This window comes from Wyeomyia smithii, chromosome 3 (assembly GCF_029784165.1).
Source record: "Wyeomyia smithii strain HCP4-BCI-WySm-NY-G18 chromosome 3, ASM2978416v1, whole genome shotgun sequence".
In the NCBI taxonomy this organism is placed as follows: Eukaryota; Metazoa; Arthropoda; class Insecta; order Diptera; family Culicidae; genus Wyeomyia; species Wyeomyia smithii.
Genome location: NC_073696.1, coordinates 254182768 through 254209388, shown reverse-complemented (window position 1 = coordinate 254209388; position 26621 = coordinate 254182768). Strand labels below are relative to the sequence as shown.

The 26621-nt window shown below is 41.0% G+C and overlaps 2 protein-coding genes across 3 annotated transcripts in view; both read left to right on the top strand.

Annotated features, from left to right (window-relative positions):
* The first annotated feature begins 88 nt into the window (after nt 1–88).
* Nucleotides 89–8960, top strand: LOC129729556 (uncharacterized). Its single transcript, XM_055688204.1, has 9 exons — nt 89–448; nt 532–1293; nt 2800–4161; nt 4218–5598; nt 5659–5872; nt 5935–6177; nt 6235–6564; nt 6644–6760; nt 6825–8960. Exons 1-9 carry the CDS (start codon nt 424–426, stop codon nt 6951–6953), a joined length of 4563 nt encoding a protein of 1520 aa, XP_055544179.1. The 5' UTR covers nt 89–423; the 3' UTR covers nt 6954–8960.
* Nucleotides 8961–21104: 12144 nt separating this feature from the next.
* Nucleotides 21105–26621, top strand: part of LOC129730304 (dihydroxyacetone phosphate acyltransferase) — a 48427-nt gene continuing 42910 nt past the window's right edge. The window contains exon 1 of one of the 2 annotated variants that reach the window (XM_055689521.1): nt 21105–21455. The gene's annotated coding sequence lies outside the window, so the exon portion shown is untranslated. Of the gene's footprint in view, nt 21581–26621 lie in introns of both variants that reach the window. The other variant, XM_055689522.1, reaches the window with a different exon arrangement.

The following is a 26621-nucleotide window of genomic DNA, read 5'->3' as shown; positions in this document are numbered from 1 at the left end:
TAGTCAATAAACACCTTGTACTAAAATTTGCTTCTCCATCCTGTGGCGCAACCCTGCCCGCAAAACGTCAAAGTTTTGCATCATTCTCGCTGCCAGAGAAAAATCGAAGAATCGAACGCAAGATATGGCTACCAGTTGTGTTGACTGACCGTGGAATAAAATCCTTATTTAGTCGTTTAAATGTAACCCAATGAGGACGGGTTCCTCCCAGTCGGTAGTGCAAAGTGTTCTAAGAAGAAAAATGTATCCATTTACGAATACTCTGGGCAAATAGTGATCAAAAGTGTTCCTCATCGAAGCGAGCAATTTTCTGTTCCCTTCGACAAAGAGAGCAGTACCGAAGTGGGAAAAATCGATAGATTATTTTCGCAGGTCTGCGAAAAAAGTTTTTGCAGCAGCAATTGCGACTGTTTTTCTAAAACTATGGAAGTAGTTGCTTTAAAGCTGGGTAGGAATTAGTTTTAAATCCTGTGTTTGGATAACGTGTGTGCGGTGGTGTGATTTTAAATGATTTTTTTTTTTGTTTCATAGAAAACCCGGAAGTCCTTCGGGGTGCCAACAATAATAATAGTATCTGCTGTGACAAACTCGATGACAACAAGCTTTTGGATGATTCAACGGTTGCTTCTGGACCAGCAGCGATGACGAGTAGCGTAGCAAGCTTGTTAGATGATACGACCCCCAGCGACTCCGGTGTTCAGCTACTGGACTCCGAGTCTAGTGGTCTGAACGAATCGATGATTTCCAGTGCCGGTGGTTTCGAGTTTGAAGTAACCAACTTGCAGAACAATAATAACAATGCTGGTAAGCCAAGGATACTGGATAGTCCGGTAAAGGAAGAAATGGGTAAGTTTGTTGAGATCGATTACCAAAAACCGGAAACAGGTGCTGCGGGTGGTGCTGATGAGGAGGTGGAACAAGCTATGACTAGCAGCCAACTACCGGAGGAAATGATCTCCAGTACGTGTTCCACGTTCGATACCGAAAACATTGTTTATAGAAGAAGAGTCAAGAAATCTGGTCAGATACAAAGCAAAACACCGAAGAAGAGAGTTTCCTTCCACGAGGATATTCTGAAGAATACAAAAACTGATAACATCCATATTGAGCACGGTTTTATCACCTACAAATCTGGAAAACAAAACAAACAACCGGTGGGAACGAAAGGGCGTTACTCCTGGTGCTCGGAACATAACGACGATGGATTTGACTATGGGGACGAAGATGCCGATCAGAATCGGCAGTATGTGTACAGGAATGCTTGCTCGGATGTGTTAGACTATGGAAAGACAGGTGAGTTTAGTTGATTAGGATGAACTTGTTCTTTGAAATTATTGCGTTTTATATTTAGTCTTGCTTTATCTATTGGGGTCAAACTAAATAGGGGAACAAGAGGCAAGATGAGCACCTTAAGCTTCTTAGCAAATTGTTAGGGCAAAGTGAGCAAAAAGCTACTGAATACATTTTTACTACATAGAGTAAGAATAATACTCAAGAGTTACTACATTGAAAACTAAAGAAAAAGGTTATTTGAATATTTATAAATAATTTCCTAAGTCACTAAAATATATGATGCTGGTCGCGGTACGGGGTAAATTGGGCATACCTATGGGGCATAATGGGCATGTTCATATTTTTCGATTTCAAGCAAACATTAAACAATGTATCAATGTATCGTACAATCGTAGGTACCGTAACAAAGTTTCCCTTTCCTGTTTCACTATTTATACTCCAAAACAACATGATTTTTTAGCCTTTTTCAATTTGAAGATTATCCATGAATTTGCCCGCATATAAAAATAAGGTTTGGGTCCATAAAACACTACTATGCGGTTGAAGAAATGATAAAACATGACAAAATTCAACTTTAGGTAACTTTATTTTAATGATTGTCAACAAATATTACATCATTGCATGCATCCTGGACACACATCTCTTTTGCATAAATGTAACCACACGTTACAGATTGAACACATGTTCCATCCTTCGCCATTATGAGAGAAACTGAAACAACAACCGCAAACATCGCATAGTGAATCCTTTTTGAATTCGTTTCCGGTTTTATTTTAATGCTTGCCTTTTGGTGGGTATTCGTTATTTGTTGTTTGTAGGTTATGTTTTCGTGCATAGATATGGCAATTTTGCCCCTACCAGCAGTGCCCAATCTACCCCATGAGGAACACTTATGAAAAAGAGCTGTTTGTAGATGATGTTTCATTTAAAAACACTGTAGTATTTATTGAAACTGTTTGAATATCAATAACGATTACCGAAAATAAACGTTCGAGCCTAAAACGACATATACGCATGCAAAAACCCTTATTTTTCGCGCTTGTAAGCTATAATATTATACGCGAGACGTGCATGAATGATACAATTGTTTATTGTGTTAAAATGAATTTGTTTTCTCCAGTTATTTTGAATGAAATTACATCTTCAAATTAATGTTAATGATTTAAACTTATAACAGTTCCAAAATTACTACCAGAAACCTAAAAATAACATATGCCCATGCTGCCCCGTATGGCGATCTTGCCCCTTGTTCCCCTACATTTTAAGTTTGCCGAAACTGTTTTGAAATATACTCCATGCTCGTTAACAAACAGAGATAACACACAATATCTGTTGTGTGAAAATTATGAGAGCTTATCGCTTTTTTTTTTATTTTGCACCATCTCTATGGTATCACAGGGTATTTTATGGGTTCAGTTATCAGTTTATTTAAAACCAAACGATCCTCAACAAAACATTTGCGTTTCAAATGTATTTTATACTAAATCATAGTTTCGTTTATTGCAGACGTCTTCGAAAACATCGAGGATGAAAAGAACTACGTCAAGTATGACAACTCGGGTGTTTTCGAGTATGGTCCACCGGAAAAACGTGCCGCGGCGAAGCAAAGAATCAAAGACGGTAAAGAGTTCTACGAGTGCTGCCATTCGGATTCCAACTCGAGCCTGGACTCGGGTAGCAGTAACGAAGCGACGAATTACAAGCAGAGCAAATCCAACAGCTGCGAATGCATCGGTCAAAATAATAACAACAATAATATCATACTGGATAGTTGCTACTACAGCGAGCCAAACATTGAACATTTGGACGAATTTAACGGCAACAGTATGGGCGCAAGCGAACGTGTTACGAAATCGGTTTGGAGCAAGGAGAAGAAGCCGAAGAGCAGCTGTTTGAAGAAAACCAAACGAAATATGATGTACACTAACATTGTCGTCCCGGAATATGATCTGACTAAGAAGGTTAAAAAATTCAATGTCCATCACCTATCGGTGATAGATAACAGTAAGATGATTTTCGGTTCACTAAAGGACATTTTCGGAATTGCTCTACCGGAACGTGGAGTTCCGGAAGGTTCGGAAGATATTTCCACGGTGCGAGAGTGTATACCGGAGGCAAACGATCCAATGATCGATGACTTCACCGTAGTTCAAAAACCGAAAAATTTTCTCTCGAAAAGCCTGGATGGTGGTTTCAACAGTAACAAACCGAACGGACCGAAAAAGTACGTTCACAATGTGGACGAACAGTTGCGGCGTAAGAACGACGAAGATTTGTTCGCTCCCAGTCGCAAGAACAGCGTGGAAGAGGAGGATAAAAATCAACAAGAGCAGCAGCAGCCACAATCGGAGCAGCTATTTGAACAGCAGCAACCGACAGCTCCGTACCGCAACAAATTCATAATCAATGGCGAAAGTACGGTATTCGAACACACCGGAGTTTCCTATTGCTACGAAGATGGGGACAACAATTCCGTCACAGACGAATCTCTCAGTCAGAAGGAACTCCCGGTTGGTGAAACTACCAGTGGCTCGTTTATCGGTAAAACGCAGATCAAAAAGAAATTGTCTAATATTTTCCAAAAGATGACGGTAATAAGTTCGGGTGCAACCTCACCAACAACAGCCAGTACAGGCACACGCAGTGGTGGTGATGGAACGGAAGTAATACCACAAATACAGCCTACAGTAACCAGTTCGATAAAACCTCGTAAGCAATCGGCGGATGAACTCGACAGTGGATTAGGGGATTGGACGGAAAAAAGTTCGGATAAGAGCCAGGGCCGATTGGAAAGCAGCACAATTTCGTCCTGTGACAGCGACCGTAGCTCTTCTATTCAGTCCGAAAGCGGTAAGGAGCAAAAGAAAGGTAAAGTAGCAAGGCATATGGTTTAAAATTATTTTATTACAATTGTTTTATTTTAGCATCGTCACGCGAGCAACAACTTCACAGCAATCTCAGCTCACCTCGTGGTTCAATTGGCAGCAAAAATCGTCACCTCCCATCACCGCTGCGTAAAAAGTCCTTAACAACACGCGTAGATTCGTCCCGTGCTCGCATGAGCCCCGATCTGTTTAATCTTGGTGGTCTGCCGCCGCTTCCACCAGGTCGAACTCTCAACGTAGAACGACAGCTCATTTCGGACGAGTTTGATGATATCCTCACGGTTACCACGAGCGCGACCAATGAAACCGACAAGGATAGCAGCGATATAGTCATACTGGACTATCCGTCGACGGCTAGCAGTACACCAACCCCACAGCCTGATGTTGTCGAGATGCTCGCGTCGGAACGTTCCAGTTTGTTTGCTCCACTCGGTGGCGGCCGACGGCATCACAACCCAATGACAGCTTCAGCGAGTTCGACTTCCACCTCGAAAAGCTCGCTCATCAATCGCTTTCTACGGAACGTAACGCAGAAGAAAATTTTGGAAGTGACCATCAAACAGAACAGTTTCTTTCAGTCGAAGCTGAACACTGAGCGGAAACTGTTTGATAATTTGGTTCCCAAAACGAAAGTTAGGTCGCTCAATCGTGAACTGATTGAAGATCTAAACGCTGAGATTGCGATGGAAATTGAGCTGAGTTCGTCGGCTTGTCAGTTGGACCGCATACAGCTGAACGATTTGCACGTTGAACAGGCCGGCTATGGACTGGCGCTTGGTGATATTAAGTTCGATGGTGGTGGCGTCGGTGTGGGAGAGATTCCGGTGGAAATTTTCAACGGAAATCGGTTGCACATTTTCCGTAATGAGAATGAGGTGTTGATGAAGGTTTTCAAGCTGTATAATGGCTACAGTCGAGAGGGTTACATGACTCCGGTGCTTGTGTTTCTGACCGATAAAACACTGTATGTAACGGATCAGGTTCGGAATCGGCTGTGCAATAAGTTTGTGCTTCCTTACTCGGAGCTGGATGTGATACTGGTTGGTCCCTACGGGAATACGGTTCTGCTGAGTAACTCGGCTCGTGATATGCAGCAAGTTTTGCTCGCTGGAGGGCCTTATCCGGCGGATGGTTTGGTTGCAAGCTTGGAACTTTGCGCCAGAAGAGGTGGATCGATTTTGCCAGCGGTCGGACAGCTGACTCTGGATCATTTGGCTCCGCTGCAAGCCTTCGTGAGGGATAATTCGAATGTTAGTCGGGAAGATTCTTGGAAATACTACGCAGTGGTGAATGTTCCCGCGGGAACACTGGGTGGTGAAGAAGAACCGCTCGGACCGCACATCAAGGGTCCGCTGATGCATCGCCGGATGTCGCACGCAGGGTTTGTCGATAACTGGGCTGCTGGTTATTTTTTGCTAAAGTAAGTAGACAATTTTGAAGTTTTACAGGCATGCTGGAATTAATGAATTATTTTTCACAGAGCTGGCGTGCTGTACCTATTCGCGGATGCAAGTCAAAAACTTCCTACGTGGGCCGTCGCTTTGGCCGAGTGCCAAGGAGCAAGACGTTCGCTGCATTCCGGAAGACCGTACTGTTTTGAGCTGTTGCTCCGAACAGGCGCGCTCCAGTTGGCTGCTCCGGATGAGTACGTGGCTTCTGATTGGTTACAGGCTTTAGTGCAGGCTGCCAGTGGTGTGAGTTTCACCTTTCGCTACTGTTTTAGAGTGATACTAACCTAGTAAAATGTGTGTTACAGCTTTTTGAACTCCAAGAGCGACGTCAAACGCTTGGATGTACGCTGATAATGACCTCGAACCACCTGCTAACTTTGCGCGAAGATTTCAGTGCTCCCCTGAGAAAGAATACGGCTTCAACCAGCGCAAACTCTAGTGCTATGATGTCTCCAGCGAAAGAAAATATAAATCCAAACATTCAGCAGCTGCTTCCGGCGGCAGAAAACCAAAGAAAGCATTCAACTACTTTAGATACATCTAGTGAGGTAAGTGAGAGTGTTACCTAGAGTCAGCAAAGATTCTAGAATAATTTTCATCCACAGATAAGCTCAATCCATTCGACCGGAAGTACTCCAACGCGGTTCAACGGTGCGATGTACGATCGTCGATCCAATTCGACAACCAGTACACCAACCAAGAGCAGCCTTCAGTTGGCTAGTAAGAATTTAGCCGTAAATTCGCCTACTCAAAGCTACCGTCGTCCGTCCTCGGTGGAAGGACTAATTTCGGGCACAAACGAGGAGAAAAGCCACACCAATATGAGCAGTTTCTATGGGAAAAACTCTGGCGTAGAAGTGCTAACCTGCGCCAGCATCAACGAAATGACGGCTGTCAAGATTCCGGCAATATCATCCAACTGGTGGTGCATCTTGGTGAGTAGGGCCCTTATTATTTCTACCAAGCGTGGTCTCGTACACCATTTTCTAACCTTTTTATCTGTTCATTCTGTAGGAGTTTGAATGTCAGGAAGTTCGGGAGAACTCAGATGATCTAGTTGTATTCTTTTCAACGAGCTCCGAACAGGAACGATTCCTCTCGATGCTGGAGTCCATTTGGCATTCCAAAAAGGTGAGCGTTGCAGTGTTACGTCTAATTCCTAGCAATAATCCACCCCCATGTTAATAACCCGTAGGACGAATCATTCCCGGCATCTATCGTCACCAGTGAAGACGAGGTGTACCAGCACTGCTCAAAACTGTTTCTCGACATCAATCGATCCTGGGAGCCGCTGTTATCCGCTGCGTTGGGCTTTCCTCAATAAGTGTCTCACTCGTACTCAATGGACGCACTGGTAAGTAAAACTGTGTACGTACGGCTGAACACATCGTACGTAGGCAATCCCTCCTTTCTGCACCCAATGAACTCCAACAGCCGACCTGGCGAACATTATAGTGTTAAGTGTTTATAGCGGCTTAAACCTATTGGAAGTGCTTTGATAGAATTTTCTTTTGGGCTGGATCCAAAAAAAGACGAACGCTTAGAAGGGTACATTTTTGGTAAGAGGTTATTTTTTATATAGTTTCTCAATTGGGTCTACTAAAAAAAAACACACACAATTCCAATTCGGTGCTTAAATTGTTATGATCCCTACCTGTTATTATTTTTCTCACAGTACGTTTTTGAAGCACTAATTCAAATTGTCGTATATTAAGACAATATGTATTGAACGTTTTACATTACGAAGTAATCAAAATAAAACAAAATTGTAACAAAAATTGAAATAGTATTACATCGGGTATGTCTTTTCTAAGTAAACCAAATAACCTGTACTCAATGTGAATGTTATACAAAAACTCATCTAGCTTTATACATATATTCAATGTGCTGTTCAATCAAACATTAGCTTTTGAGAGGAAATATTAAAAAAATATTTAGTTTGTTAAGCTCTCCATCGCCCATCGAATCGAATTAGAAATCTTTTCATTCACAATTTCATTTTGAGCTAAATTTCCTATCGTACGATATACTCAATTTGGCATCATTTATTATGTTTTTAGGTGAATTTATTTATTTATTTCAACATGTCCAACGTGACAACATTTTGTTACACCCAACGATTTTTTGCTTCTATTTTTTCTATCTATGTTATACATGGCAAAACATTACTCCGCTTTTTGCGTGCCATTATCTATTACTAGAGACAACGCTATACGTGAAATAAGAAAGCTTAGCTAAACTACAAATCCAAAATAGGTGTTTCAAACCAGAATCAGGAAAACTACAAAAATATCACGCTTATCAGCAGAAGTAAAACCCAGCGTAGAGCATCAATCTCTCAACCCGTATACTCCGAACAAGCTATTTAAAGTCAAAGAAATATTTACTCAACTTGAATGTGCTTGTAGTAGCTTTTAAATATCGCAATTGTGACTAAAATATTGAACTCATTCATCACAAAAGAAAAAGATTCCAGCCCGCTGGATATCTTCTATAAATACACTAAATGCTTCAGCACTAATTAACAACAATAATGATAAGAAAAAAAAAACAAACACAAAACAGGCGCAAATCTTTCTGCTTTTTGCAGTTAGCATTCTCTAGAAACTTTCTCTTTCCATCCTAGAATTTCGGTACTAAGCGACATATAATTAACCCTGCCTTGCTAATATCCACCTAAAGGAGGCAAAATTGCAAAATAGAGAATTGATTCTTCTCGAAAACGAATGAAATCTAGTCATCTCATATATTTACTAACAGAAAAATTCCGTAAAAAGCTTAAAAAGTTAAGTTTACCGCGAAGCAAAATGCCTTTTTCTAGCCCCTCTCTTCCGTTGAATCTTGGTGTCCGCGGTACCCCGATATGCAATGTGCAACTATTCTAGTTAGATTTTAAGGAATAGGATCAAAAGACCTCCCAAAAGGGGTGGCGGCGATCACGGCTGAAGTGACTGTAATCCTTTCGCATGAAACGACTGACTTTTGGATGGAACCACATAACATAATTCGCGAAGGCGATAACATTAGCTGTCAGTTACAAACAAAAGTGTTTATACTCTCTCGTTATATACAAAAAAAAACTCACAACTTTGTAATTCAGAAAATAAACAGAGCAGAAGAAAAATATCAACAGCTAAATATGCAATTGCGCTAATCGCAAACCCAATATTAGAAGACAGCCGATTACAATAATTGTTACATACAATCCAGTCCCCAACCAATATGCAGCCATACAGAAAGTATCTGACGGTTACCAACTTCGGCCGGTATTATATCACCAAAGTCCCGACCGGCGGTTAAATAAAGAAACCAAAATTGTATAATCTCATAACCAGGATTGTCGTTACATTTTTAATGATCCGAAATCTTTCGAATTGTGCGTTTACTGATTTTAGATACGAATTTCAGGAAATTTCTAATTAGCCTGGTCTCAAAGCTACCCGGAGTATGAGTGACCTCAGGGAAGATCAGACTAAGTTGACTAAATGGACCGTTGCAAGTCGAAATGCATTGTTGGCAAAGTATTTAGAGATGCGGATAGAAACTTAGATTTTCGAGACAAACAAGACTAGGGATTCCAAAATGTAGGAGTACATGAAAAAACATATTCTTCTAAATATTGATGCTCACAATGGACCTATAAAGTTTGCCTGACTAGCCAAGCTACCACTACAACGAAGAAGTACTACAATGGTACCGAGATAACGTGGTGGATTTCTTCGGAAAGGATTTTCAATTCCTCCAAACTGCCCACAAATCAGTATAAGTGAGAAATATTAGGCATTATTATTAAATATTATCAGAAAGAAGTTAAAGGAGAGTCTAAAGTTGTCTCTGGATGTGACAGAGACAAAAAAGTTGGAACAAAATGGCTGCTCATATTAGCCAACAGAGTGTCCAAAATATAAAATCAAATCGAAATAATCTGTTTGCTATTTTCCCCATTAGGAATCATTACCTTATTAAAATGAAACAACTGTTCCAAAGTTTGTTCTGATTCGATAATGAGAAATTGCATAGAATCACCAATAAATAAGTACTTTCATGTTTGGCTCCATGTACTGACGCATTTTTTGAATTTTAAACCGTCATAATTTCTATATGATAGAGGTAAAGTTCAAACAGTGTCAGCGAATTTATTATACACAAAAAAAAATTAAGAATTACTTACTATTATGGCGGCAGGTCGTTAACGATCCACTGCCGAGTGCAGGATGCGTATCTACATTATCGATCTTGAGGTAATCTTCTTCTATCGTCCTGACCACTCAGCGATCGCGTCCTCATCTACACCACACATCCAACGAGTACGGGGTCTACCGGGTCGCCGATCGCTACCGGGCTCACGGATGAACATCATCTTCGCTGGTCGCTCCGTTGACATTCGTACCACGTGGTCAACCCACTGTAGCCAGCCGTATTTTATCAGTTAGATGATACCCGCATGTTGGTATGTCTTGTTCACCTTTTGGTTCATGCGTTTGCGCCATATCCTATTTTCCAGTTTTCCACCGAGTATTGAACGCAGGGTCCTACACTCGAAAACTCCAATGAGAGAACACAAATTTGTCGACTACTTCATAAATACACCCCTCTATCACTAATATCATCCGCAATGCCATGAAGCATGGTTCCGTTTCATTGCACGCCAGCCTTATGGTTAGTCTAGTGATGTCGTAATCGTCCGCAAAACCTAGGAGCATATGAAACATCGTAATAATAGTGCACTTCTCTGCACGCATGTCCTGCGTATGGCACCTTCCAATGCGATGTTGACCAACAAGTTTGACAGCCCATCACCCTGCAGCAAAGTGGCAGATATCTCACCGGTTACCCCACCCCTTTAGCATCGCACCATGTTTTAAGGGCTAACATCTTAACACATGTGTAAACGAGCTAGCATATCACCGTCTCTTTTTATGCATCTGTATCTTACTGCTGACAGCGGGCACAAATTAATTTGAGTCCAGGACATGAGTTCATTGTCATTCACTGTTATTCGGCATAGGGATGCCAATGGCTCGGGTTACCCTGACGCTTGATGCGGAACCATCAAAGCTGGCATGAATAAGTCTAATTAGTTTTGTTGGATAATCATTTTCGAGCATTGACTGCCATTTCTCTTTTCTCTCAACTACGCTACCCTGGAGTCTATGAACAGATGGCGTGTCTGTAAGTTGAACTCTCATTTGCCAAGCATTTGGTCCTTAGTCGAGCATACCCCTTGAAAACCACATTGGTATTCGCCAACAAAGGTTTCCTGCAACCACAGTCTGTGAAACAGGATGCGGGAGAGAATTTCGTGCATGGTATTGAGAAGAGTTACCAATAGGTACTACAGCCCATGCGGTGGCCTTTTTTGTAGATTGGGCATACAAGACGCTCCAGAGCAGCAATTCGGACGATACAACTGTTCGCTCCTGGCTTTGAAAAGCTCGGCGGGAATGCCGTCCTTCCCAGCTCTCTTACAGTTCTGCAGCTCTTCAACTGCTTTCTTCACCTCGTCCAGAGTTAGTGGATCCACAGGTCATTTAGCATTTTCGATATCAATCCTTCTTCTTTTGATGCTTCTGTCTACCTCTGTTCAATAGCACACTAAAATGTTGTTTCCAACGCCTTGATCTATCGGTAATTGGGTTCCCTTCCCTGATGTTGCACATGACAGGGACAGACATGTTTCGGTTTCTGATTGCGTTAACCTTTTTGTAGAAGCTCCTCGCATCGTGCCGGTAAAAGCAGCCCTCTGCCGGTTGTCGCAGTTGTACCCACGCTACTGCAAATATGTCTCCCCGTTCGTTTGGGTCTCCTTTAGCTTGCTCATCAAATTGCAATTTGTAAATCTATTTATATAAAAGACAAGTTCTGTATGTATGTATGTATGTATGCCAAGTTTGGTTGAAATAGTTTCAGGCATTCGAAAGTTCTGCTGGAACATACACCAATGAAAAGAGGGAGAGGCAATCCCCAAAAGAAGAGGGGGTCCTAAATGATAAAAAAGTCATGGTTTTTCATGTATTATGGAAACTTTTTTGATTGGTCCAGGTACAGTTCATCGTGGAGTGCTAAGTTACGGGAACACAATAGTAGAGGTTGATTCGACTTTGGTTAAGGGTGAGTTATACCTTTCCCAGTAGTTTAATTGGCTAAAACACCTTGCCGGAGACAACGGAGATTGCGGGTTCGAGTCCCGTCTGGACGAGGAAAATTTTTTCTAAGTCTAAAAAGTCACACCTTCTACTCCCGTTCATTTTCGCATTCTCGCAAACTACATACATTACCCGCTTTACTAAACTTAAGATATTTTTGGGGTTTTTTCTCCGACATGCTATAGGTAACCGTATATCATGTTTTCTCGGGATTAATCGCTGGTTTTCTCAAAAAATACATCATGTACTAACATCATATCCAAGGAAGAGTTTCTCAAAATACTATTCTCTACGAATTACATTATCCTTCTATGTTGATTCCTTGGGAAATTGGCGACAGCGCCGCCCTAGCGGTGAAGTTTTGAACGACATAGCTGTTACCAAAAGATGACCAATAATTTCAGGATCAAAATTTGAGAAGACATCGTTCATCTAGGAGGCAACCCTTAGGAGTTATTAACTTCGCCTTGATTCAAGTCCACTCCGACCACTGTGCGTGGTGGGAGGCTAACAGAGTCTTCCCTCGAGCCTCTACTTTTCATATATTTTGTCTTCAACGTGTTGATGACTAGTCCAACCCGATTGGCCTTTACGTTTCCGCCAACGTCGGCGAAGTCGGACTTCCTGAAGATCGTACCACTCGTGTCTATCCGCGTACTTCTAATAACATTTTCCATGGCAATGTTAAAAAGCAGACATAAGAGCCCAGCATCCTGCTGCAACCATTTACAAGATTTGAAAGGACCCGAGAGCGTCCCCGTAACTCGCACTGTACGCGTCACTCTAGGTATTCATCATTTCTAAGATCAATCGCGCAATTTTGTCCGGGAAACCGCGTCTGTAGATAATTTGCCATAGTTGATCTCGTTCGATTTTGTCATACGCCGTTCTGGAGTCGATAAATATGTAGTACGTGGTTACGTTGTTCTCGCGGCATTTCTGTAGTACTTATGTAGTACTTGCCGCACTGTAAAGATTTGGTCCGCGGTGGCCCGGGCCCCCATGTATCCCACCTGGTTTTGCCCCACAAATTCATTTACGATAGGTGATAGTCGGCGGCATAGCAAATTTGCACGATAGTTGTTACAATCCAGCTTGTCGCCTTTTTTGTAGATGGGACACACGAATCCCTCCATCCATTCCTCCGGAAACGTATCTTCTATCTAACAATCACCCAGTGCAGCTCTTAAGCCAGTGCTTCACCACCGTGTTTTAGAAGCTCGCTTGAAAGTTGGTCACTGCCAGCGGCTTTGTTGTTTTTCAACCTGCCGATTGTCCTCATGGAGGCTTGGTGCCGATTACCTACTTAATCACCTGGGACCGGGTCGCTTGGGACCGGGAGCCTGTCGTCTTCTGCAGGTACTTTTAGATTAATTGCCGTCGTATTCGCCGACAAACCAGTCGTTAATTCGATACGGGGCGGCTGTACCTAGTGCAGCTATAGCCGTGCTACTTAAGGCAGATCGTATGTGCCTCCAGCCATCTTCAAGAGAGCCTGCGCCAAACTGCTCTTCCGTTGGTACGACGTCGGGTCGCGGTTTTCGACTTTGACGCTTACTATACACCATCACGAGTTTTGCATGCATGCATACTGTAAGTAGGTTGTGGTCCGAATCTATGTTCGCACTGTGGTATGTACAAACGTTGATAACATCGGAGAAAAATCTCCCATCGATTAGGACGTGGTCGATTTGGTCTTCTGTACGTTGGTCGGGTGATCTCCAGGTGGCTTTGTGAATATCTTTGCAGTGGAAAAAGGTGATTCGGATTACCATACCATGTGAGGCTCCGAAGGTTACGCACCGTTGACCGTTATCGATCGATACGGTGTGAAGGCTGTTCGGCCCAACCACCGGTCTGTACATTCCCACTCGTCCTATCTGAGCATTCATGTCGCCGACGACAATTTTCACGTCTCTCCTAGGGCAGCCGTCAAACACTTGTTACAGCTGTGCGTAGAACGCTTCCTTCTCGTCGTTGGATACTGTAGTTGAAGAAACGGGCTTTAATCCTCAATTTACACATCCTAGCTTTAATCGGGTACCACCCGATCACATGTAGACGCATCCTACCCAGTACTGCAAAACCAGTTCCCAGCTCGTTGCTAGTGCCACAGCTCTGGTGGAAGGTAGCCGCAATGTTATTTCGTCGTAGATGATCCTATCGCAGCCCAGGAAAGATTCAAAGCCTGTTTCCATCGCCATGGTCTTGCCATTAATTCCAGGTCGTTTGTTCTCGTTGATCTCTTTAATCTTATGGGACGACTTGTTGGGCCTTCCCAACCCCCTGTCGCGCCGAAAATCATCGTGTCAGCTCTGTTCAAAGTCCCACGTTGGCACCAGGACGCTGATCAGCCGCTCCTAACATGGAGATCAGACGCTATTTTTTAGCCGCACCATTTTGGTGAACGAACGCTCAAAATACGCGCCAACGATCGCCTCGCACTTTCTCACTTAGCTATTGTCAGATTACAACAATGCCAAGGCTACACCAACCAGTTGTGTCCATTTTTCAGCTGGTAGTCTAAAACGATCGTGTCATTAGTGGACTGCCTGTAATCGCAGAATTGTAACATTCGACATTTTATAGAATTCGCGCTTTTTATTGGGAAATGCTTAGAATAGTATGTACTTTCTACATCTGAAAAAATATGCCTATGTTTGTTTGAAAAAAAGTCGTAGAAAACACCAAGTTGTTTTGCCACATAGCGTAAATAACCGCATGACTGTCACACTACTTAACTTTTTCAACTTTTTTGTCAAAAAAGCTTCCAACCAAATCCACATCTGCATCGTTTGGAACTCGGAAGTTACTCTGGTCCTGTAACCAACCACCGGTGACCGGTGTTCAGCTCATGCTTAATTAATACAAGAAAAACTTCATTTCCCCTATGATATATTCCAAAAGTAACTGGAAAGTGTAAGCATAAAAGTTTAATTGCAAAAATTTCAACCAATTTGACTTCAAAACTAATATTCAATGTATACATAGTGTGAATAGTACTTTCTTCATGATACTAAGTTTGGTTGAAGTGTCTATTTGCATGAATATATTATATGCATTCAATATAATATATAATATGCATTCAAGGTCGAAATATAAAAGTGTCATTTGCTGGAACAACCAATTTTGCAAATGTTACAAATATGCGATTATGGGCAGTGGAGATGTGAGATAGGAACTTGTGAGGGTCGGAGCTAAAAAAAGTTTTTTTTTCTATTTTAGTCGGTTCTTTAAATTCATTTTGAAGTAGAATACTTCTCTCAGGAAGTTCGGCTACATAGGGATGTGAAATGAAAATCTAAAACCGAAAAAAGTGAAAAATATGTCCAATTTCAAATGCTAATAAATCGGTTAGTATTCGATGGATTTCCTTCGTTCGTGCAGCAATAGATTGGAAAATCTTCTAAGATTCTTCCCAAAATAAGATGATTGTAATTTTATTATTCACACTATTGTACTATTGAAAATAGTCAAGCCTCGTCAAAACGAAAAATTCGACCTCTGATTGGTCGTTATATGCTTGCTTCCCAAGCACGGTCGACAGGATCATATACCTTGCAATTGAAAACATGCTATTTGGCCTATATAAGAGCCTGTTTCAGCCGGAGCCGCTCATAATAGTTCTAGACAGCGACAACAGCAGTCGTCCTTCCTCAGCAGCAGCACTAGCCCTGTGGTTGGTCACCACGTCTCAGGAGCAGCGCGGTTTTTCTCAGCGTGTGTCGCCAGACAGCCTTTATTCCCCCGTGTTGGGGCAGCATGAAGATTGCCATCAGGAAATCCAATTTTGGAAATCAAAATGCCTTTTTGAAGGCAAATAAACAAGTCATTGAAAGTTAAAAATTTTTGTCAACGCAAGCAAGTATTCTGTGTTGCATCCTAGCAATTTAAATTTGTCGCACCCGTCTACTTTACTGAATGTGAAATAGCTTCCACAATGCATGTTGTCCGTGTATCTTAGTTCCCCCAATGTTAGGGCAGCTCAAAGGTTGTAATTAGCAACCGATTTTGAACAGCAAAATGCTTTTTTGAAGGCAAATAAAAAAATAATTGAAGGTTTATAATTTTCTGGCATCAACACAAGCAGACATTCTGTGCGGGATGCAATCAAATTCTGTTGTAGTTGTCTAATTTTCACTTTATTTAGTAAACCCCCCACTGTAGGGGCAGCGCAAAGGCTGCGATCAGCATAACCGACATTGAATAATAAACTGCCCTGTTAGAACGCATTCACATAAGCAGTTAGTTCGACTATGCAGAGCTAATATGAAGTCGATTCAATCAATCAGCGTAAACAGAATTTCGTCGTCGCCAAGCTGCCAAGTTGTCACATGATGCAACACGCAACAGCGAGCAAACGAAATCGCTTGATGTTACAAACCGCAATGAAATACGGGTTAAAACCGTTGCGTATGTTAGAGCACCATCGGTGTTTATTCGCTGGATATACTATCTACTGTCTACTGAATGCAACAATCTGCTTACATGCGACATGGGGACTGGAACATTTTCTTCAACCAAGCTGCACAACACGACACAAAACATGTTATTTTGTTGCTTCAATGAGAGTGCTATCGGTCCGGCTCGACAGAATGTTCACAGGAAATCATTTTTGTGCATCCGTGCTACGAAACTGAGGAAAAACTTTAGAAACTGAAAAAAGAGGTGGAGCTTATCAAATGATCGCTCTGAGCCAGAATGAAGTCACACATATTTTTCAAGTTATATCATTCCACCACGTACGTAAAATAATTCATTCCTATTTTCATCCCTATATAAGAGCCTGTTTTGGTCGAAGCCGCTCATAGTAGTCAGGGGTGCCACATGTACAGATTAATCTGTATTTTACAGATTTTTGGCCGAAATAACGGTACAGAATCTGTATATAAAGATATACAGATTTTCGTCGAAAAGTACAGATTTACAGATTTTTCGAAATTGACATCAATTTGTATAAACACTCCAAATTTTATTTCATTTAATATTAAGCAAATTGAACATATTTTCAACTCCTCACACGTTTTGAGCTGAAAATTTTGATTATGTAGCATAAAAACTTAAAAAATACAAAGTTCTTTATGATTAAACAGTACAGATTTTTTTTACAGATATTTTTGTTCCAGATACAGATGCTCAGATTTTTTCAAGGGAAAACACAGATTTAAATGTGGCAACCCTGATAGTAGTTCTGAACAGCGACGACAGCAGTCCTCCCTTTAGCAGCAGCGGGAGCGAGCAGTGGGTACCATCGATAGCGGATAGCGGCCACAACTGTGGCATGGCTGCGAATAAGCGTAGCAGTTTCAGCGGATCTCACCATCGATAGCAGCAGGGCCAGCAGATGCAGGTACAGCGGATACCAATGGCGGCCACAACTGTGGCATGGCTACGGATAGCGTTGCAGGTGCTCAGCAGTTGGGCCAGCGTATAGCGGCCACAACTGTGGCATGGCTATGCATAGCGTAGCTGTTGCAGCGGGTATATCAGCATCGATAGTAGCAGGGTCAGCTGATGCAACGACACTCCCTTCACTAAAATGCTGTTTCAGTGTGGTAGCGGGAAGCATCAGCAGCAGGCTTGCAAGAAGTGAATACATCAGCCAGCAACTTTCTCTAAGGCCTCTGCCATAGTAGACGCGAAAAGCGGCGCGAACCGATTCGCTCGGCCGTAGGTTGATGTACAGCTCTACTGATGGCTGTACATTAACCTACAGCTGAGCGAATCGGTTCGCGTCACTTTTCGCATCTATTATGGCAGAGGCCTAATGGGAAAGTTGTATCAGTTTGTTCAGAAGAATATTATTGTCGGTAATATTACAGAGATGCGATTGCGGAAATCCGATTTGGAATTGAACAATTGTTCTTTTGAGAACAAATAACACACTTATTTGAAGAGTTAATAGCTTTTGGTACCAATAGCAGTATAGTGACAGCCTCAGCGGTAGATGCAGATGCAGCCGGTACTTCCCTGAGGCCGATGTAAAGGTAAAATTTGGTAACACAGAGATGTAAGATAAACACTACATCCTATGATAAATTGAACAATTGTCCTTATAACGACAACAAATGAATTAATGAAGATTTAATTTTGAATTAGAATACTTCTCTCAGGAAGTTCGGCTACATAGGGATGTAAAATGAAAATCTAAAACTGAAAAAAGTGAGAAAAATTTCAAATGCTAATAAATCGGTTAGTTTTCGATGGATTTCCTTCGTTTTTGCAGCAATCGATTAGAAAATCTTCTAAGATTCCTACCAAATGCATGAAATTGCAATTTTATCATTCGAACTATTGTACTATTGAAAACTCTTAAGCCTTGTCAAAACACAAAATTCGACCTCTGATTGGTCGTTATACCGCGCTTTCCCAAGCACGGTCGGCAGAGTTATGGACCTAGTAAATTGGGAATGCATCATTTGGCCTATATAAGAGCTTCATCAGATAATAAACAAACATTTCATCGGATATTAAATTGAACAACTGAAATTTGAAGAACACAAATGATTATTTGAAGAGTTAATATTTTCTCGTTTTGCGCTATAATCCAAAGGTAATTATCTTCATCTACATGCATACTCTGACTATTATTACGTGTTTGCGTCGCTTAGTGTTTAGCTACGGTCATGCAGAACGCAAATAACGGCGCGATGCGATTCGGCAAGACGAAATCTGTTGAAATGTATAGCTCTACTTCGCCTTAAGAAGAGCTGTACATTTCACCACGGTAAGGCGAATCGCATCGCGCCAGCATTCGCGTTCTGCATAACCGTAGCCTTTGTTCCGTTCCCGTTTAATGATGTCGTATTAAATGTGCATATTACAATTCGGCAGCACTTCAACTTCTCATTTGCACAAAATTTAAAAATATCCAATGAACTTCATTCAAAACATCAGACAAAAAGAAATTACAATACTGCCAATGAACGGTCAACGTTTATTTACTAGAAAAAATGACTGACACGCAAGCAGCCAGGTTATCTTTCTTGTTAAAGTATTCTACTTCAACCTTGCGGTCGTGGCTTTGCATACAACCTTCTTGTGATTTTTTTTTTTCATATATCGCATTGCCACCCTAGTGTATAGCTCCTTAAAACCATCCAAATAAAGTACTTAAAAACTGAGAAAACTCCTCGGATACATCGAAATCACATCTGTTCAACTGAAGAACCAAAAACGAGGCAAAATCTCTTTATTTTAAGTATCGACATCTAGCGGTGGAGAGCATGCATTTTACACTCGAAATTTCATTACGCTTATATTCCATTCATTCAACAAAAGGACTGTATGAGCTCTCGCCGCTTTTTCATCGAGAGAATCCTTTGTTCTCCCCGGTACTGGTATAGCGAGGGTGCCTTTCCATGATAAACGTACAGTACCACTCGCATACGTGCAACGGTTTTAATGTAGATATATTTTTAATGAATTTCATTGTTGCCCAAGTTGAAAACTGAATATCTTGACTAACGACAATCAATTTTTACATTGTACCTAATGAAGTAAGCAGTGCTTGTACAGCGCGTCTGATATGCATTTCTAGCAATGTTAGGTATAAAAAACGGTACGAGAAATAAATATTGTCGTTGATCGAGAAATTCGGTTTCCAAGTCCAACGAAAATATTCAACTAACAGGTTAAAATAGTTTTAGCAGTCGTGAGGTGTACGATCCATGAAAATTTGTTAGACAATGTTTGAATGGTTGAAAGATTTTTAGTTCAATTTGTTTCATTGACGTTGATTGTGGATTGTTACTGAATTTCCACTTTAAAGATCTCTTGAATGCGATCCTGTCTTAACTTGATTTTGATAGATTCAACTGTTCAAGATCACCTTTTTGCCTGGTCATTAAAGCAAAAAAAAAATAGTTTTTTGGTACATGTTCAAACTATTGGAGCGAACTGTTCGAACGATGCACTGTAAAATCAATGTAGGATGGAACAGCAAAAAATGAATGCGATAGCTTGGGTACCGATTTGCTGCAGCGTTTTGTTCGAAGTTGCATATCTGTTCTGTGTTGAAATGCTAAAACCATGCGTTTCGTCAGAAACGCAGATGTCCCACTATTTTCGATTTCGTTCCATTATGCATCGCCTCGTTCAGCTCTGTCGCCGCCCCTGTAGTAGATGTGGTATTGGAAAGTCATTCCCGTGATAGGATCCAACATTGTCCTAATCTAATCATTGTCCCTTTTCGTTCGCCTGGGTCGTTACCGATTGTTCCGATTTGTAATATTTCTGGTTTGTTGGTAGTAGGATACTTCTGGCATACTACCTTAATAGGGCCGCGATGCGTAGTCTCGCGACGAAGCTACCGTCTTGGATACATCTGGCGAGACACTGCATTTCATACTTCAGGCGCGCTCGGAATTAGTCATTCGAGCGGTCCCTGATATGGGAAACAGACGCTCAGACAAGCTGCCCTTTAAGGAGTACAGCTCTTTCTTTCTGTTTTTTTTTTTTTTTTTTTTTGTAAGATTTGGACCACTGCGACCATTATTTTGATCTTTTGTGGTTCTTTCTGTAAACATGCGACCCAGTTTTTCCTGGTTCACCGATCTTCCCTTGGTTGCTCGTATCCCAGCCAGTATCACGTGGAGGTGAGATAGGCGTTGCTAAGCAGTATGTTTTGGCCACACTGGGGTCTATTTAATGCCAACTAGTATACATACTAGGTATACTCTACCCAACCGTTTACCAACCTCTGAGAAACAATACTAAATATAATTTACTCTACGGTAAACAACATTCGACTAAAAAGAAACTTTACCCTATAAACTACCCCTCTTTTAACAGTTGCAATGTGTACGCGTACAGCACACCTTCTGTATCTCCTCGACAGAGAACCGACATTTTTGCTGGGCAGTGTTTCTGTGCGGCATAGTGCTAGCCTGCCATACCAGCATGGGTCTTAAATTAACGAGGGGTTTATCCAGTTTTGTTCATTAGATAGTTTTCGTGCGTACGTACGTCATTCTTACTCGTATACGAATATTTAGGAGGTAAATACCGGCTACTGGTGCCACATGTGGTTATAAAACTTTACCGCGCCAGGCAGGAAATGTAATTTGTAAAAGAAAAATTTCCCCTAATTCTCAATGTTAATTGGATTGTTTCGAATTTACTTAGCAACTTTTAAAACAAATGATCCGAAGTTTTAGAGGAAATTCCATGCACTCGTGTGATCAAAGTTTTTTTTCCTTTCACCCTCCCTATTCTACTACCGAGGCTGGCGTGATTTGGCGCGTGCTCACTACGACTCCAGCCGTGGCGTGGTGTGTAAGTGTACCTCTACGTGTGCGCTCCCCTAGCTGCTACACACGGTTTATCCAACAGACGCAGCCGACGCCAGTCAGCCACCAGCAGTCGGTCTTCGAGCTTCACCATCATCGCGATGACCGTAGTAGAGTCTGCAGCTGCCCACTCCGTGCTGCTATCGTCGCAATCGTTATCGTCGCCGTCGCGGATTCAGTCCATAGTTTGTATTGCCGAATCGAGCTGAAATTGAAAACAGCATCGGAGATTGTCCCAAACTATTGTGGTGATAAACTGTGAAATAAGTGCGGTACATCGTGGTGGTGTTGTTACTTTAAAATATAGCTACGAATTCTCTGTTGTGAGTTTACCGATCCGTGAAGTGCATTCAGATAGAGCGCAGAGTGTCTAAATTCTCCAGCCCCAAGGTGTGTTTTTAATCGATGCAGTATTATGTAAAAAGCGTCCGTCAGTGTTATTTTCTCGCTAGTGAGTGGTGCTTAAACTCAGTGTATGGGGATATAAGGAATTACATTGGAGCGCTATTTAACCGGTACATTTCAAGATGTTTCTGAAAGAAAAAAACATGCGGCTGACCGGTTGAGGTTTTAAAGGGCAAATCAAATCTCCCATAGCTGCAGGGGGAATGCTTGCGGTGTTATGGAAATTTGCGCTTACTAGGATAAACATACTCGGTTGAAATATAAATGCGGTATCACCAAAAAAATTCCGCCTATTCAGTTGATAGTTCTATGCACGATGAAAACACGTCTGTATACTACTTGCACAGTAGGCATGTCTTTCTCAGTGCAATAATATCGATCGAATCGCGCACATCATCCGATACTTATAAGAGCCAGTGTACAGTGCGGCACAGGCACCACCGCACAGTGGGACGACTCCACGCAAATGCGTTGTAGCTTGTCGGTCTTTTACGCTGTTTTACTTGTATTTTGGAAAATTATTTTACATTTTGTTCTGCGTCTTGTTCACCAGGATCAGTTATTCCCATGTCTGTTAAAAAAAATCAACAACGGTGCTTAGTATTGAAACAGATTTTTCTTTTTGAAGTGAGAGTCAATTAATAAGTACGTAGAAATGTATATTTTTTACATGAACTGGAAAACCTCAAAAGTATCTGAAAATCTATGCAAAAAACATATTACCGTCGCTGCAGACTTCGGTTTATCCACAATCAGTATAATATTGACCTTGAGAATTTTTTCTTTGCTTCCTCTTAATACGTACTCGGAACCAGATTGTCCACTTGTTGTTGCTAATGTATCTAAGGCAAAGAGGAAGTAGTAACAATTCTTCGTGCAAAAAACCAAACGTCCTTTCCACACAAACAAAAAAAAAGCTAACTAAGAATACTTAAAAAATTATACGAAATTCATATTTTGTTATATTGCACTAATTTGATTTTTGCTGCTTGACATTTAAAAAAGAAAATAATATTGAAAGGAAATTCGGTTGGTCAATTTTGTGTCGAAGATCAGCGATTCCCCACTGTGTATGTTTCTCGATAATAAAATCAGTGGATGCAACCTTATTACGTGATCAAACAGAGACATGCTGAATTTAAAGCTATTCAAATTAATTTATTGGATAACGCACTCAGGAGCGATTCCCAATGACAATGGAACCGATACTGACAAGACCAAGTTTCGAAAGTAGCATGTAGTTTCTACGTATGAACGGTCTACTTACTGTTCGAACAGTAACCAATTTCCAATCCTGTTAAAATGACTAAATTGAGCTGTGTGTTTATTATTTTATCGAGTGTGAAACCAGCATTAATCGCGCCTCGCCGCATCTCTGTCTGAAATCCTTGGCCGCGATGTTTCGTGGCCTTCTCTTTGCCGGTGAAAATGCTCACCATGTTCTTCGTTGCGGTCGGCGTCGGCGGGCCCCAGAACGATAGCCAGCTGGATTTCCAAAGTAAATTTCTTTTCCTCGATTTTTTTTTATTGAAAAAGGTTAACCCAGCAAACGATATTGTTGGTTTACAGCTTAATAAGCTATTATTCAGTGGATTTCGACTGACATAGCTTAACAAATCGTTATCCAACAAAATTGTTTGTTGGGAATGTAAAATTAGAAAACGTGAATATCAAATTGGAAAAAAATACTATTAGAATAATTCCACGGATGATACAAACTAAAATTGACCATACATTACTGATTGAACTCGAAAATGCCAGAGTATAGAGTTCCATTTTCAACGCACGCTAGCGGTTAATTTTTAATGGAATGTGAACTCGAATTTCGCTTCGTAAGAACTGTTAACTGTAGAGTTGTGAAGTAACATTACGTTCCGCAAATTGTTTGTTTTTTACAACCAAGTTTCAGTTTGCAAATATACTAAAGTCGCTTTTTACGCGGGGGATAGTGCCGCGTAATAAAAAAAACCGCGTAAAAAAACCAGTGTTAATTCTGCAATCCGAGTGAAGAGAAACCGAAACCCGCGCAAAAAAAATACCACGTAAACTCCGAAATCCGCGTAAAAAACGCGTAAATACCGAAATCCGCGTAAAAAAACCCGCGTAAAAGCAACCTTAGTGTAATTATGTTCTACATAGATTACAATTCCAAGTGAAGTGACCGATATTAGTTACTGCAACTGAAGGGTTTTCTACTCCGAAGAAGCAGATAAATACACGTACACTAATAAAACTTCAGAAGCTGTTTGTTGAGTGTAACAGACAAAACAGAATGGTCTATTGACTGATAAAGAGGGCAAAACGTTATTTCTTCAATTTTTCAAACTACATTAATGTTTTTACAAAGCAAACAGTTTATGTAAACAATGAATGTGAAAATTTACAAAAAACTGAAAAAATATAACAAATTTAGAAAAATATGCCTACTCCAAACTGTTTTTTTTTTCGTTTTGTTTTGAGTTTTGAAAAGTTGTTAGTTTCAATGCAAACCTTAAATACACACGGTTGCAAAAAAAAGTTTGCAGTGAATGTTGTCCATAACTATATGGGTGAACAGACAGACGTCATCCGCGAAAATTTGCTTAATACGAAGCTGCTTTGTACCTTCATTCGTGCACAACTAGACGAGCTTTCAAGCCGTGAAGGTATCGAAATTTAACTCTTTAGTTCACACGGTAACAAATAAAATTGGCTTAAACGGCCGTATATATCAGTATGGGTCAGCCGAAAAACGCAATATGAGTCAAAGTGAACTCGTGATTGGTTGAAAAGCTCTTTCTTTCCTCGTTGATTTCGAATTCATCTTTTCATTAGTCCTCTATTGAAGAGATCCTACCTGGTGGTGTGATGCTGGTCTAACCAGCTAGTCGTCGTATGGTCGAGTCCCAGCTCCTGACAGACTGTTAGTATCAATAGGATCGTCGCAGTAGGCCCCCCTGTACGCTAACAGTTGACTTCCAAAGTCTTTGTGGAATAAACAGAAGATCAAGTTGTGAATCGGAATTAATAGACTGTTCTAATGAAAAGATATGCTATAGATTTAGAGTGGTCAGAGCGAGTCTGATTTTTGAAAAGGGGTCATCCACATACCACGTGGACAGATTTTTAACGATTTTGAACCACCCCCCTCCCCACACCTCCCCCCCCCCCGTGGACAACTGCCCACATCAATTCTAAAAATTTTGTATGGACCGCGAACATTACACAGACCCCTCCCCCCCAACAACTCACTGTTAATAGTGGTATTGCTAATAATAGAAGTGCGGTATACCGCAGACATCCGATCAAAATAATAATAGATCAACCATTCTAGTCGCAGAGATGAGCCCATACATTGAAAACAAAAAGCATCTACGTGACCACGAAACTGAAAATTTGCAATTTCCCGTCACGAATGCATTTTGATGGAAACATAGAAAGAAACTCAACCGAAATTTGTAATCTTTTTACAAATTTCTTCCAGGAGGTTTATACTACATTACCTGAAGAAAATCGCGACCGTAACTGCTTTGGGTTCATTCCCGATATTTCTAATCACATATCTGTCAATCATCGTTCTTAAAACGAAGTTTTAAAAACACTAAAAGGCTTAGGCAGGGCCTGGATCTGACGCAATTGCCATAATTCCATATTCTTGAAAAATCTTTCAGAAAAACTTACAGTTTCGGCTTGTATCTGAAAAATGGAAAATGCCCCGAAATTTGTAAATATTCTTTTTTGGTAACTGTTTTTGTAAGCTGGGTGCGAAATGCGAAACTGCCGTTACCTCTTATATCCCAAAACTTTTTAAACCACTTGTAAATCACAATTTTTCATCAGGTAAAAATACACCATGCCTTTTTGCTACTACCTCGAATCTTTTGGAGTTTGTTATGATGGTGTTAAAAAATAGTTAAGACAGATATTTGAGTTTGATACATTTCCCATGGAAGGTAATTATGTAAGCTTATTTAGGAAAAAATTCCACGCCCTTGCGAGCGGCCCACTTTTCCCTCGGTCTTCCCCTTCAGCATCTTTTGGAGCTTCTTGTCGCTCAGGGTCGTCGGCCGTCCGGAACCGGGCTTTCTTTCGATGCTCTGATTGTTGTCCAATAGTTCTATGATGTCGTAGATGCCGAAATGGGTGTATCCAGTGTCCACGAACTGCCGCACGATGTCCGTTTTCAACGCGACAGGGTTCGCGCACACTTCTGAACGGAGAAGCTTCACTGTTTTCGCTATCACGGGTTAGAGTCCGACTGATAGACCTGACAGTTTTTTCCTTCTGACTCATGGGTTACTATGATTGATGCTGCATGGGTAATTTTGTCAGTGCGTGTCAAGATAAACTCATGTAAAATCGGCAGTTTTTGTCCATTTTTTTACTGCGAGCGTTTGTTCAAATTCCTTGATTTTTCACTGAGTATTCCAGTTGGCTTTGAAAGCTTCGTTTCCTGGGTTTTTAATCACTTGTGAGTTCTGGTGCTTGCTTTAAACTATACAATAACTGGGACATTCGACTCTGCACATTTCCGTAACAAGTGTACAGCATATATATGTAGAAATAGAAACTTCTCATCCCCCACTTCTTGCTTTTTCTACCCACCTCATAAGTGCTTCTATTTTGATCGAACCGATCAACTCCCCGTCATCCGCTTAGTATACTCTACAATTGCTTTTGGGCATGTTCTGGTTGCATCATGCAGTTGTCTTTCACATGTAGTTTTTTGTTTCCAGGATAAAATGCTGTTACGTAACGTTTTTCTTTAGACGCCTTTTGTAATTTTTCAATAATATTGGTAGATCTGTTACTGTTACAGTAACTGTAGCATAAATTCCATGATCGAATAAATAGTGCATGACATCGAACGTTTGGAAGAAACTGTTAAAAGTCACATCACTTTTGGGTAAGGTTCTTAACAACAATGCCTCTCAAGCCTATTGTTGGCAATTTGTCATCACAATTGCCAGTTTGAATATCGAATTCGATTACGTATCCTGTTTCACTATCGGCTCTTGTCCAGACTTTGCAGCTTCTCTTAACAGTTTCAAGTGGCGTATATTTTTTTTATTGACAAAAGCCCTTTAAAAAGAATCATATAAGCCGTTCACACTACACCGCATATCACCTTTTTTCACATATTCATTTGACACGGCACAAAACCGCATATCA

Coding starts and splice junctions, on each gene's coding strand:
- LOC129729556 (XM_055688204.1), top strand. CDS start 424: ATGGAAGTAGTTGCTTTAAAGCTGG. Junction 449..531: donor AGTAGTTGCTTTAAAGCTGG/GTAGGAATTAGT, acceptor TTTGTTTCATAG/AAAACCCGGAAGTCCTTCGG. Junction 5,599..5,658: donor GCTGGTTATTTTTTGCTAAA/GTAAGTAGACAA, acceptor TATTTTTCACAG/AGCTGGCGTGCTGTACCTAT.